This window comes from Myotis lucifugus, unplaced genomic scaffold (genome assembly GCF_000147115.1).
Source record: "Myotis lucifugus unplaced genomic scaffold, Myoluc2.0 scaffold_128, whole genome shotgun sequence".
Taxonomy (NCBI): domain Eukaryota; kingdom Metazoa; phylum Chordata; class Mammalia; order Chiroptera; family Vespertilionidae; genus Myotis; species Myotis lucifugus.
The window spans coordinates 2,276,308-2,290,685 of NW_005871176.1; the positions used below are offsets into that span (position 1 = coordinate 2,276,308).

Genomic DNA, 14,378 nt, shown 5'->3' on the forward strand with positions numbered 1-14,378 from the left:
CCGGGCTCAGAGGAGTGAAGTCACTGCTCAAGGTCCTCAGCCTGAGCCCTCGGGATGGACAAGTCCCTCCTCTTGTGGAGCCACACGAAGGCGTTTCCAAGAGGAATTTTACTCAGGAAGAAAATGAAAGATACAAAAGTGAGGAGATGGAAGGAAAGGAAGATAGACTCCCGCAGACACGACTGCCTGGGGTGCGGGGCCTGGCGGGAGGGTGCCCTGCCTCAGCCCGGAGGGGACTGGACGCTCCAGCTGTAATCCGGAGCAGGTCCCAGCCACGCCCGGTCGGTTCTCAGTGTCTTCCCAGACGTGCTGAGCCTTAGCTCCTGTCACAAGCACAGGCGAGGAATGGGGTCTCTCCCGGCTGCAGGCCAGCACTGACCCATGCCTGCCTTCCTCTGCCCCTTCCAGTCCCTGCCCTGACCCGCGTCCTGTCATTGGGAGACCCCCCTGGACTGTCTGCTGCATCCAGGCTCGGCCATGTGCTGGGTACCACCCTGGCCTTGGAAGAGCTGGAGGCTTAGGGACGGGGCGCGGGGTGGGGAGACAGGCTCACGGTACAGGCTACAAGGTGTCATGAAAGCGGGTGAACACCAATGGTTTAAACAAAAGTGTGCGTGTGTGTTTTGAGAGTGAGAGAGGGAGAGAGAGGTGGAGAGAGAGAGAGAGAGAGAGAGAGAGAGAGAGAGAGAGAAGCTGATAAAGGCAAATGGGTTAAAAATTCTTTGTCCTGTTTTTGCAACTTTCCTGTAAGTTTGACATTATTTCAAAACAAAAAATTATTTTTTAAAAAAAGGGAAAATCCAAGCGTGAACAAAGAGTTTCAGGGCCAAGAGGGAAAAGCAACCACCTGCTTGCGGAGCTGGGACGCCTGGGGGGGGAGGGACCTCCTGAGTTGGTGGAGAAAGGGGCTGCGTGTGGGGGTAGAGGGCACAGCATGTGCAAAGGCCTGGGGTCTGAAAGGGCCTGACACCTGCTGATCTACCCGCCAGTCCACCCCAGACAGCAAGCACCTGCTGGGCCAGAGGGGCTCCCCATGCTCAGGGTCTGTTATTTGAGCCTCGTATCTGGGCCTCATCACTCAGGCAGCCCCGGCCCTCAGCAGTGGCACCGTCGTCCCGGGAAATCCTCCGCTCCCTGGATCTCAGCTTCTCTGGGCAGCAGTGTCCAGCCATGCCAAGCACGACCGTGCCCGTTTGGCCTCTGCCAGCTCCCAGGAGAATGGCTTCCAAATTTCTATCACAGTTGGTTTCCAACAACATCCACACGGTTTGCCACAAGCCCAGCAGCCCACAGGTGCCAAGACAAAGGTTGGCCCAGGCAACGCCTTCCTGCTGCCCGAGCACGTCACAGGGCCCCATGGGCTGCGGGAGGCTCCGGAGTGTCAGTTTCACGCTCAGGAAGTAGAGGAGAGGCAGCTGGTTCACGGCACTTCCTCGAGGGCAGAGCCTGACCCGCTGGCCTCTCAGGGAGCCTTCCAGTTAGTTGCCGGGGACGTTCCCTCTGCCGCGGCCCACGGCCCTTGGCTCAATGCCCTCTCCTATTCCTGGTCTCCGCGGGGGGCTCACCTCTGGGAATGCTTTCTCTGAGCCCAGCCCTGGCCAGGGGAGGGGTGCACCCTGCGCTCCCACTCCTGTGTCCCCTCCATCCCAGTGTTTTCTCATGTGGGTACGAGCGACACCCAGGAGCAGGATTTTGGGGCCTGAGTCTTCCTAGTTCTGCGACTTTGGGCAAGTTACGGAGCCTCTGCGTGCCTCCGTTTCTTCTTCTGTAACACGGAGGCCTCTTTTGTAACCAAGGGCCAGGTGAGTTAAAACACTTCCAACAGCGTCTGGTCCCCAGTTAGCGCTATCGGTGTGCAAGCCACCGCCCTACTGAGCTGCGGCTGACTGGACGGAGAGCCGAGGAGGGCCGGCGCTGACCCTGTTTATCCCTGGGTCTCAGGGCCGGCACGGCGAGGCTCTCAGTGTGGGTGGTCAGAGGTTCAGGTGAGTGAGAGGGGCTTGCCTACGAGAGGCTGAGTGCCAAGGGCTGGGGGTCGGGAGCCCAGGTCTGAATTCTGATTCTGCTGTTCACCCTCTGAGGGGCCTCTCTGAGCCTCGCTTTCTTCCTTTGTCACCCGGGATGGCAGCTCCAGGGCCGCAGGCGCTGCACACTGAGGATGCCGCCCACCCAGCATGAAGAACAGCCGCCTCCTCTGACGTCCTCCCCCCCCTCCGCCCCGCCTCCCCACGTGGATCACACCTTCATCGGGCACCCTATGCCCTCGCTGCAGCAGGGCGCTGTTTTTTGCTTGACAAGTGACTGGCTAGTCCGGCCACCGGCGGGTGTATCGTTCCCCACCCAAAGAAACGGCCATCTCTCCCGGGGTCCCCCGGCGGAGGGCCCACACCCCGTGCTGCCCCCAGCACCCCCGCGAGCCCCTCCCTCACCTTGCGTCACCACCTTGCCGAAGACGGGCAGGGAGTCGAGCGTGGAGCAGTTCCAGCGCCGGTTCCGGAACTGGTACTGGCACTCCTCGATGGCAAGCTGGGCGCCGCGGCGCACCGAGTCCATCACCTCCAGGTTCCGCTTGCACATCTGCACCTGCCGCTGGATCAGGCCCTTGAACTTCTCGCACGTCTCCTCCTCCAAGATGCTCCCCACCGAGGACAGCTTGGCCAGGTACCTGGGGAGAGGGTGGTGGGGGTGGAATGTGATGCAGAGCTTCCCTTCCCCCTGCCCCGTCCACTCCCAGGACGAGGCCATGCCCAGCCCAGGTCTCTGGGAGCCGACTTCTCCCACCCCGGGGCCTGGCTGCTCGCTTCTGTCTGGATCCAGTGACAGGCCCTCTGGCCCAGCTCTTGGGGCCGGAGGCGGGAAGTGCTGTCTCCCACGACAAGGCCTCCGCCTCCAGTTGGGCAAAGCAGGCCGAGCCCCCATGGGACCGGGGTGGTCCCAGCCCCTGGGCCCCCACCCCTTCCTGCTGAGATGCCTGCTAGCTGGGAGTCACTGTCTGCTCTGGTGTCTCTCTGTCCCACGGACCCCACCTTCTGGCTGCAGCCAAGACCCTCACTGCCAGCCACATGCAGGGCCCACCAGATGGAGACCAGCATCTGTGCTGCAGCACGTGGGGTGGGCAGTGAAGGCAGGCAGGGTGGGGGTGGCCGGAACGCAGGCCAAGAGGGTGATGTGCCCAAGGTGACATAGACAGCAAGTGCCGGAGCCGAGCCTCAAGCTCCTTCCAACTCCACGGCCTTCCTCTTGCCCGCCCTCCTCCTGAGGGGCCTAGGAAGGCTCTGTCTCATCTAATGCAGACACTTTATGATCTTGACCAGGAAGCAAGGGGGCCGGGAGCAAGACACAAACATGCTCACGAGGAAGGGAAAAGGCCCTGTGAGGAAGAGGTGATCCCTCTCTCAAGGGAAGGAGGAGTGCATTCACTGAGCACCTACTAAGTGTCGGTTATGTTTCAGAGGCAAAGTGACTGGCTCAAGGTCACCTGATTTGTAGGATGGACCTGATTGGAGCCCAGGTATGGATGTCCGCATGACTTGTGCTATAACTGCTGCCCTTCAGCCCACCCCCCACCCCAGGTGTCCCTGCCACATAGTAGGTGTACAAGTGGCAGTCTAATGATGGGAGGAGAGCTGGTGGTGACTCTGGAAAGCCCCCTCTCCTCTCCCTGCCTCCCTTTCCCACCTGCTCAGTGAGAGGTCCATCTTCTCACCTCCCAGGCAGGGCGGCCTGGGGTGCCTGTTGGGTTCTTGGGGGAGCAGCAGAGCACAGAGAACCACAGCCTTAAGGAACATGCCCAGACAGGGGGTCTGGTTCAGACCCCTCATTTCATAGGTGAGCACAGAGAGGGAAAGGAGCCTTCCCACGGCCTCCCAGGAAGAAGTGCAGACCCTGGCTGTACGCTCAGCCTCAGCCACACGGACCTGGGGCTCAGAGCAAGAGAGACAGTGTCCTCTCGCCACCACCTCTACGGGGAACCCTTGGCCAGCAAACCCGGTCGGGGGAGCTTGCTGGGGTGGAGGTGAAGATGCTGTTGCATCCTACAAGGGAAGCTGCAAGTTTCTTGTCCAAAGAAGATTTAAGAGGGGAAGGTGACCATTTTGGGGATTCATTTTCCCCATCTGTAATGCGGGGAAGATACCACGGATCCTGGCTAAGCCAAGAACTGTTGTCAGAGGCAAAAGGGATCTTGTACGTGGAAGATGGTCTGACGCGAACCTGAGGCAACGGGGCAGGAACTCAACAACCATTTGCTGAATGAAGGAGTGAACTGTTGAATGGTGACCACATAGAAAAGTACACAGAAAGCCCTGTTAAAATATGGGAAATTTTTATGATGATGATAATAAAAGAGTGAGGGGACTCTTCCCCCTTCCTACGTGGGAGTCTGTACTTGTTCTTCAATAAATCTCCATCTTTGCTATACCAAAAAAAAAAAAAAGGAAATTATTTTGTATGTTAAATATCCTCTCCTGAGGATATTTTTTCCATTGATTTTTAGAGAAAAATGGAAGGGAAGGTGAGGGAGAGGGAGAGGGAGAGGGAGAGAGAGAGAGAGAGAGAGAGAGAGAGAGAGAGAAAGAAAGAGTGTAACATTGATGTTACAGGGATACATCCATTGCTTGCCTCTGAGCCTGCAAGCCAGGTATGTGTCCTTGACTGGGCATCGAACCCGAGACCCTCTGGTGTGTGGGCCGACGCTCTAACCACTGTGCATGCTGGCCATGGCAAAAAAAAAAAGTGAACTTTTATGGCACTCGTGAGGGGGCTAAGTACTTTACTTACATTATTGCATCTAGCCTCTCAGCCGGACAACAAGCTCTCATTTCAGAGAGGAGGACACTGGGGCACAGACAGGTCAAGCAATTCGCCTTGTGCGCAAAATCACAGGTAGTGAGAGGTGGAGCCGGGACTCGAACCTGGTTTTGCCTGATTTCAAAGCCGTTGGTGGAGACATTGTGGCTCAAGGACTAGAACCGACAGCAGCGGCAGAAGCTGCTGGGAGCTGGGCTCGTTCACCCTGAGGATGACAGCCAAGGTGCGGTCAGCGCTGCCTGTCGCCGCGCTCCCCATCCTGGAGGTGTGCGAGCGGCAGCTGGATTCTATTTGTCAGGCATGTGGGTTGGACCAGGGTGATGGTTTTCAAACCTGGCTGTGCATCGAAACATTTGTGGGTTTGCTGAAAGCGCAGGTGCCTGGGCCCCACTCCAGGTGGGCATCTGGGCTTTTCACACGTTCCCAGGAGCAGCTGTGAGGCCAGGCTGGCACTGGCCTGCAGAGCACTTTAGGGGAAGCTCCTGGGTAGCCACTGGGGTGCTTCCTTCGCAGCCGGAGGGAGATGTGGCTCTAGGACCCACTTGCCTCCTCTCTGCAGCATCAGCCCCTGGCTGTGGGGCCTGCCTGAGTCTGGCTTTTTATCTAGAAGTGGAGATAACGGTTCCTGTCCCAGAGGGCTGCTGGGAGAAGCTAATGTGATTTGACGTGGCTGCTGCATCTGGTTCTGAGCTGGGCGCACTGTGGGTGCGCAGTGACTGTGAGGACCTCTCCCTGCCCTGGCAGCACGGGCGAGAGGGAGGTGGGTGGTCTCGGCTGAGGCGGTCCAACCTCAGGGCCTCCCCGTCCTCTCTACCAGGTCCTGCCTGGCGGATGCACAGACTGGCAGTGTCCTGGCAGAAGCTGAGTCTCTGAGGACACAGGGCGGGAAGATGGCTGAGGGGCAGGGAGAGGATGCATCTGGAAGGCGAGGGGACCACTTGGCTCCTCAGTGCGGGGCCTGCGTGGCCCCCTGCCTCTGCCAGCTGAGGGAAGGGGTCCCCTATGCAGCTAGTCCACCTGGCACTCTTGGCCTGCAGGGGGCGCCAAGAGCCCGGCTACTGGCTGTGGGCCAGGTCCAGGTTTGGGAGGCCAGGGGTGAGGGGACAAGAAGTTGGGCCTCCAGTTGGATCCTTTCCTGCTCAGACCCAGGGCTGGCCTCTTGGAGAAGCGTGGGGGTCCCTATGTCCTCGGTGACATGGGGGACCAGAGTTGGCCTGTCCCCATCTCCACCTGTGCTCCCCCTGCATGGAGCCAGGGGCCAGGTTGGACTGCTGGGTCCTGGCTTCTGGTGAAGGGAGGTTCAAGGCCAGGGGTTGTCTGGGCAGGGGGAGCAGGATAGGGAGGCCTGGCTGAGCCACCCCCCCACCCCCCGTGTGACCTTGGGCAAGTCCCCGCCCCTCTCGAAGGCTGTCTCCCTGTGGGTACACTAAGCCGGTGTGTCTGTGTGGCCATTCCCACTGCCAGAGCCAGCAGCTCTCCTTCTACGAACTGGGATGGGGGTTCCAAGCCTCGAAGGCCTCCTGACAGATGGAAGTTCTGAACGAGACGTGAGAGGGACCGGAGAGGCCTCCTACCCCCTCCCCTAGGCTCAGGGCTCCTCAAGGGGAGATGGGCTGAAATAACAGTAGTGGGGATTTAGGGGTGAGCTGCTGGGCTGCCAGGGCTGTGAGTCACTGGGACAGCTTCCAGGAAGAAGCTGAGAAACCTCTTCCGTTGAGGAGTGTCCCTGCCCCCGTGGCTGGCACCAATGCCCACCACCCCTGCCTTTATCTGGCCCAGCAGCTGTCCCCTTCCATGCCACAGGAGGCACAGCCCCACCCCCACCCCACTCCCACCCCCACCCAGGCTCTCCCAGAGCCCAGGGTCTTGCCTGGGAAGCACTGGGTGCAGGAGCTGGAAATGAGGTGGAGAGAGTTAGGACCCTGGGCATCACCGCCATCCCCTGCATTTGTTGCTGGTTCTGGGTATCCTTAGGGTGTCTGGCTTCATTTTACAGATGAGCAAACTGAGGCCCGAAGAGGGGTGGTGACTCACTCTAAGTCACACAGCTAGCGAATGGCAACGTTTGGAATACAAACCCAGCTCTGCCTGGGACCTCTCTGTTCCCCATCCCCTGGTGGTGGGTCTGCCCCGTTGACAGCTGCAGGGGGTGAAGCCACCCTCAGTGTCATGTCCGGCCTGGGCTCTCCTCAGCGCCTAGCACAGGGTGCAGCACACAGAAAGCGTTGAGTAAAAACATGCAGCTGCACAGAGGGCTCTGTCCTGACCAGGTCCCCCTGCTCACCTCCTGGCAGAGGACTCAGGGGAGGGACGAATGGAGTGTGTGGGGCTGAGGGACCGCAAGGGAGGCAGCTTTTGCCTTTCAGTTTGCCGAGGGCCTGGAGACCCTGAGGGGCCCACCTGGTCCTGGGGACCTCAGGAAACCCCTCTGTGCACCTTAAGGTGGCTCAACCTTTCCCCCAGAGACACCCATGCCACTTGCTGACCCTGGAGCTGGGCTGGGCTCAAATGTCGACTGCACAAGCCATTTCTGGGGGAGACAGAGAGCCTGGGCATGATCAGTCTTGGCTGCCGCTGGGCTGGGCGGCCTGCGGAGAGCCTTGACCATCCCAGCTTCTGCTCCGGTCCTAGCCGCATTGCCCCAGTTTAGGCTTCTTCCTGCCACTGCTGAGTACAGGCTTAGCAATTTGCCACCTGCTGCCCCGGCCACCCAGGACTCTAGCCACAGCCGTGCCATCGATCAGGTTACCCCACCATCCCAGGCTGCCCCGGCGGCTGCTGCCAGCCAGCTCGTGCCCCATCTTCTCAAACAGGGGCTGCAGGTCCTTCAGGCTCCTCCCAGGAGGCCCTCCCCGCGCCCGGGCCCGTGCCTGCAGCCTGCAAGGCTGGAGGGCCCTGGCCCTGCCAGGGAGATCAGATCCTCTCGGCCACCTGCTGTTTTCATTAGAAACTAAAATTAGCTGGGCTTGTCCCAAGCTTTTCCAGGTTTGCTTGCTTTTTAAAAAATATATACACATTCCTGGAGCAAAACCCGCACCTCTCGGACTCCTCCCCGGCTCTGACTCGGCGCGTCCAGAGGAGAGGAGACGGGAAATAGCTGGGGCGTTTGGGAGGCCAAGCAGATCAGTGTCATGGGTCCTGGCCCTGCGGGTGTCCAGGCGGGGGCTGGGACGCTGGCCCAGGCCTCTCTGCCCCCTCCCTCTGGCCTCCCTGCCTGCTTGGGCCACATTTAGAGCCTCCTCAGGAGCGGTCCTGCCTGCAACACCAGCACCGGCGAGGAGGAGGGCCAAGTGGGAGGGAGGGGAGCCCGAGGGAAGCAGCGTGCTTGTTGAACAGCGAGCCACCTTGGGAGACGTGGGCCGATGAAAGCAACAGTGACACGGAGCCCGTCCAGAACTGTGATCCCCACGCACCACACCCCCAACTGTTCAGAGCTTTGAGCGTTTCTGTACCCATGGTCTTAGCATCCCGCTGGCCTCTCCCCGATGGCGCCCCCGTCCCCGACACCCTTCTCCCACAGCGTGGTAGGCAGTGTGGCACATTGTGCAAGGGAGATGGCCAGACTGGGTCAAATCCCATCTCTGCGATACTGGAGGCAAGCTAGTGAACACCGCCGAGCCTCAGTGTGTTCATCTACAGAATGGGAGAATAGTAGTGCTTATCTCGGGAGGCTCAAATGAACTAAGTGTTCACATAGCAGGCACTCTTCCCCTGTTGGCAGCATGATTATATTATCATCATCATTAGAATGTTTACTATCATCGATCATCATCACCTCCATCTCAAAGCCTCTTCATAGCTGGAGCCCCTGCTGGACCCTCCAGCAAAGGAAACCTGTTCTGCTCATTGGTCTCCTTTGCTTGGCGCCATCAGCTCTCTTAGTCCTGGGTTCCTGACACTTTATTTTCAGCTGAACATACTTAGGGGAAGACACACGCCCATCGGGAATAGTGGGTCGCTTCAGCCTCGGTCCCAACTGCAGACTCTGGACAGAAACTCCAGACGGAGCATGTAGAGTTGAGGAACCTGTTTTCCCGGTGTTTCTGGGCCATCAGATGGATCCTCAGGGCCCGGGAGTATGAGCGATGGGATGGGGGCAATGGTGCTGTTAGGAGCTGGGGACACTGGGTGAGGAGGACAAGCTCAGGTGTGCCCAGGGCATTTGGAAACGGTTTGTAGGATTAGATGACGGGAAGAGAGGCACCTGAGGTCCCTGTCACTTGTGCTCTTCAAGCAATAGTCACGTGCTTTCATGTATCCTTACTGCATCCAGGTAGGGGTGTCCAGGGGGGTATTATCCCCTCCATTTTACAGATTAGGAAACTGAGGCTCAGAGACAGGTGTTCAAGGCCATGCAGCCAGTCAGGGGTGGTCAGGCAGGACTTGAAAATAGGTCACTCTGGCTCCTAAGCCTGGGCCAGCCGATCGGGGTCCAGAGGTGGCCCAGGTCCAAAGGCAGGATGGTTTGGCACCAGTGACTGGAGGGCGTGGCTCCATCTTCCACTGACGAGCCTTTCCAGCGCCCACAGCGAAGGCGCGGGGCTGCTCAGGAGTGAGGGTCCCGGGGAGGGAGATGTCTCGGTGGGTGCGTGGCTGCGTGGCTGCCTGGACAGCATCTGGGACTGTGGTCTCTGCAGCTTGTGGGGCCACGAAAGAAGTTGCTGCCGCTGGCCTGAAACCCCTGGAGGGGCAGCCAGTGAGGAGGGCGGGCCTTGGAGGACTCCTAGCGGTCGTGGGGCCGTGGGTGCTGCCCATTTTAGCATAACCAGCGTCCTCAGCGCCCAGGCCCAGTTCTCTTGGCTCCGAGCGCACGTCCTCAGTTGCGGGGAGATGACGGCCTTCTTTGGAGTGCAAGTCCCCACTCCTGTAGCTCAGGGCACTGCCCCCCCTTCCTGTCTCCTGGGATTCCTAGCTCCCTTTTCTCCCATCCCCAGCAGATTCAGCACCCCCATTTCCTGTCTGTTGGCTTCCCAGTTTCCATTACTCCCATTAACCTGGTGTCCCTGCTCCTCACATTTCATTCCTGAGGGCTCTGTGGCCCCCCACTTCCTGTTTGAGAGATGGCCCCACTCCCCCATTTCCCTCTCACAGTATTTTTTTCCCAGGGGAGCTGGTGGCTGACTCAGGGCTAGGAAGTGGCCACTCAGACTTGAGCCTGGATGACCCCAGGGCTGTGCCAGAAGGTACGAATTTTCCTTCTCTCCCTGGGGCAGGGGTGTTTGGGGGCGGCGAGTGGGTGTCAAACTGAGGGCACTTGCTGACCTTGCTTGGCTCCTAATTTGCCAGCAGAGAGCTTCTCCCTCGCAAAGACCTGCCCAGCCCTTGTCCGGAGTGCCTTCCTCGCCCTTGTAGCCACTGACCCGTTGATCTGTCCTCCCTGGTTCCTCCGAGGGAGCCTGGGGGTGGGGAGCGGGGATGGGTGAAACGCCAGCTGAGCTGTCCAGCACCGGCCTCCTGGAGTGAGGCTCGTACCCTGGCGGCTCCAGGTTTCTAGTGAGTTCCCTTGGCCTTGATGGATCCCTTCTAAAGGCCCAATCCTGGGAGACCCTGTGGCCAAACCCGTACCCCCAGCCCAATGGGCAGATGGGAAAACCTTGGTTCCTTTCTTGCTCCCGTTGCTCACCACCTGCTACCGCTGGACCATCATGAGCGGAGGTGGTGACTGGCCAGGGTGTGGGGCTGCGGGGCTGCTTTCATCCGCTGCAGGGAAGGTCCTGGGAAGGCAGGAGACCTGGGATGGAGTTCCAGCGCTACCACTAATGTGCTGTGTGACCCCAAGCGCCACGCACAGAGCCCGATGGGTGGATGGAGTGGGTCTTGACAAATTAGTGCTTGCGTGAGGGAATGGGGCACAGCAGGCCCTCCCCTGCGTAGAGGCTCAGTGTCTGGGGAGGAGCTGAGCGGACCATTCCCGAGAGCCCCGCTCACTCCGATGGCTGCGATTCTGTCCTCTCTGCCTGGGGTGCCAGCACCAGGGGCATCCTTGATCAAGAGGAATGCCCAGCGGTCTCCAGATCCCAGGCAGAGTTCCTGGGACCCGGTCCTGTGTGATGGGACGTGTGAGCAGAGAGAGAAATAGGGTCTGAAAGGACCATTCAGAATCACAGCAGAAAAGAGGCCCCTCTGGTCTCATCAGCAATTTCCTGCTGCTTCTAATGGGCCTCTGCACCGCTCCCTCCTGAGCTGCGAGCTGTCAGGAGGCTCTTCCCTCCCCGGACACATCCCTCCCTCTTCCCACCCCCTCCCCCCTCTTCTCAGACCAGGTCCCCTCCACTGCGGGGGTTCTGACTTGGCCAGGGAACTCTTAAAGATCCATTTCAAGTTTTCCAGGAGATGGGGGGAGGTGGAGAGGGGTTCGGATGGGGAAGGGGAGCTGGTGGGGTCACGGCAGGGAGCGAGCCTTCTCCTGGGTTTGGCTGAATCACAGAAGAGGCAGTTCAGGACTCAGAGATAAAAACCTGGCAACTCCTGTGGAAATCTGGACAGCAACCCCGGGTCGCAGCGTGGCCTTCCAGCGGAGTTTGCCGAGCAAAGCAGCGGAGGCTCTCGCAGGCGTGTTTGGGGTGGGGGTGACTGGAGGGGCCAGGGGTGCGCAGCTGTCACCCTCATTGGTGGTTCCCTGGCCAGCTCTGTGCCAGGTTGGCTCAGGCCAAGCCTTTCTTCCCAGAGGGAGGAACGAGAAGAGGAGGCTTGGTGCAAATGCTCAGCTTTCCAAACGCACCCACGGGGCCCGAGTTGGGCGAGTTTCAACAGGTTTGGGGAGCACCGTCTTGTCAGATGCTTGCTGAGTTGCTCAATTGCTAATCCAGGGTTGAGGGAAGAAAGTCAAGCCATAGCAGACAGCTGGGTTGTGACTGCCGCCTGAGCAAACCCCAGGGGCAGAGCCTGGTCCCGGGGCCCTGCCGTGGAGGGCGAGGGGGAGGCCGCGCTAGCCTGGCGCCGAGGGGCGTGCCCTAGCTTGGGAGCTGAGGCCAGAGCAGCAGATCTGCTGGGTGACAGCCACACTTCCTGACACCCACTTTGGCACATCTTAGCATCACCGGAGGCTCAGGCCAGTGGAGCGGAACCTCCCTGCTTCTCGAGGTCTCTGAAGACAGGGCACCATCTGACCACAACTGAAAGCGCTCCGGAGGGAACAAGCCCTTCTTTCCTTTACCCATCACATGTTGACCGAGCCCCGACGGCACGTCAGACGCGTGTCAGGCACCCCGAGGGTGCCCGGCGGTGCTTAGGCCACACCTAGGCCCCCAGATGTTTATAACCTCGCAGGAGCAGCAGCCACACTGCCGGGTGGTAGCTGTAGATGATACAGAATAGTTGTGGGGATAGAGGCAGGGGATGAAAGACCAGGAGGTCTGAACATGTGAGAGTCAGTCAAGTTGAAGTCCTGCTTCTGACTTTCAGAATGTCCTTGGGGAAGTCACTGCTCCTCTGGCCTCCGAAGTGGGACTGAAAAGAATACAGTCTCCTTCCGCTGAACAGGGCAGGGGAAGAGGTGATGTGATCCCACTAGGGTCACGCGTGTGAAAGTGCTTTGTCAACCCCTGATTCTCAACCAGGAGTGATCGTGCTCTGCTGGGGACAGTGGGCAAGGTCTGGAGACATTTTTGGCTGTCATCTGAGGGGTTCCTCCCGGCTTCTGAGTGGGTAGAGGCCGGGGATGCCACTGAATATCCTACAATGCACAGGACAGGTCCTAAATATCAACGGGGTGACTTGAGAAATCCTAGTGTCAGCTGTAAAGGGCTGTGGGCGTGTTAGTGATGGCGACTCAATGCCCAGAGCCCTTAAGACAGTGGTTCTCAACCTTCTGGCCCTTTAAATACAGTTCCTCATGTTGTGACCCAACCATAAAATTATTTTCGTTGCTACTTCACAACTGTAATGTTGCTACTGTTACGAATCGTAATGTAAATATCTGATATGCAGGATGGTCTTAGGCGACCCCTGTGAAAGGGTCGTTCGACCGCCAAAGGGCTCGTGACCCACAGGTTGAGAACCGCTGCTTTAAGAGGCGCTCCAAGGGGACGGGTTTTTACTCTTTAGAAGGGAGAGAGGTATCCTTTCCCGAGGGAGACTCGGGGGAGACAGGCCACACCTTTACCTGTGGGGCTGGCACTGACACCCGGGCTGGTTCTGGGCACACCTGGCCCAGCGAGCTGCGCCCGGAGTGCCAGGCCTCACTCTGCCCATGGCCAAGGGAATCACATAGCCCGCCGGGCAAGCAGATGCACGGAGCTTGGCTGGGAGGTGCGCACCTGTGGGGAGTCAGATCCAGTGGAGCCACGTGATGCCTCCCCCGGCGGCACCGAACGCCTGTCTCAGCCACAACTCCTCCGGCCAGCAGGACTTGCCTGTGAGCCAGGCTGGGCCTCCCTCACTCTCTGAAGCTCTTGCAGGGGCCCTGGTCGAAGAACAGGCCGGTGGCAGCCTGAACTCCCACCGCAGTGTCCTGTGTAACGTCACAGGACCCGGACAGAATAGTCTGGGGTAAACAGGGCTTGGGAGCAGTAGCCTGAAGGCCTGCTGTCTCCATTGTCCCTGTAAACAGGGACACGACTCCCATCTCACTGACAGCAGCCCTCAGCTTCCAGCAGCAGCCAGGCCATTGCCTTTGGTGTGCCTGGCGCAGTGCTCAGATGCTGCGTGCGTGGCCTCGCTCTTGCCTCACAAACCCCCAAGCGTGGTGCCACTGTGCAGATGAGGAACCTGAGGCTCAGAGAGGTGGAGTAAGCTGTCCAAGGTCACTCAGCTGGTCAGTGGCAGAACCGGGATGGAACTGTGGGCTACCTGTCGTCTCAGAGACCCAGTTCTGAGCCACTCTGCTGGACTCTGAGTGCAGCACGGGCTCCCTGCCCTCGCCTCGCAGGTCTCTGCTAGGGCCCCGGCTCAGTGCACCACTGCTTCCCCCAGTAAATCCACCATAGTGAAACCTCAGCTCGTCTGTTCTCTGACTCTTCCCAGTACTTCCACGTGGGGTTCAGTCCTCTGCTGAGGACTGCAGCCCAGAGGATGGAAGAGACCCATCCAAGGCCCCCGGAGCTGGGACTGGAACCCCGGTGTCCCAACTCCCAGCACAGCCCTGTTGCTCGGGGGGAACATTTAAAGACACTTCTGAGCCCAAGTCTGTGGCAGAGTCCAGGCCATCCACCGAGGGACTGTTTTCATCCGTCCGTCCATCCCTCCCTCCCTCAGTGGTGGGAGCTGCCACAAGCTGTCAGCTCACTCCGGGTGCCAGACACAAGCCTCATCAACAGCTTCCAGCTTCTCCGGGCTTGCCCAGGCCGCAGGCTGCGGAGCCTCCCCGCTCCAGGCTTCCTCCTGTCCGACAGCTGCACGCAGCGGGACACCTGGCCTCCCTGCCAGGCCTTCGGAGACAACACACAGCACCGGCTCCTGCACCGGCCAGCCAGCCGCCCCGGGACTGACGCCCGACTCCAGGTACCAGGAGCGGGGTGGCCAGCCAAGCCTTGCCCCTCTGAGAGCCACCTCCGGCGTGGCTCACACTTGAAGGACGGTGCCAGCCACCATGCCTGCCTGCCTGAAGCTTTTCCTTCTAGAAGCAGCTT

General features: G+C 59.5%; 1 protein-coding gene across 1 annotated transcript in view; it reads right to left on the reverse strand.

Annotated features, from left to right (window-relative positions):
* Positions 1-4,990, reverse strand: part of WNT4 (Wnt family member 4) — an 18,082-nt gene extending 13,092 nt beyond the window's left edge. The window contains exons 1-2 of the mRNA XM_023758323.1: positions 4,780-4,990; positions 2,430-2,665 (exon numbers count right to left, since the gene is read on the reverse strand). Coding sequence (XP_023614091.1) covers positions 2,430-2,665; positions 4,780-4,820 — 277 coding nt within the window. The 5' untranslated portion in view covers positions 4,821-4,990. The remainder of the gene's footprint in view (positions 1-2,429; positions 2,666-4,779) is intronic.
* Between the last annotated feature and the right edge of the window lie 9,388 nt (positions 4,991-14,378).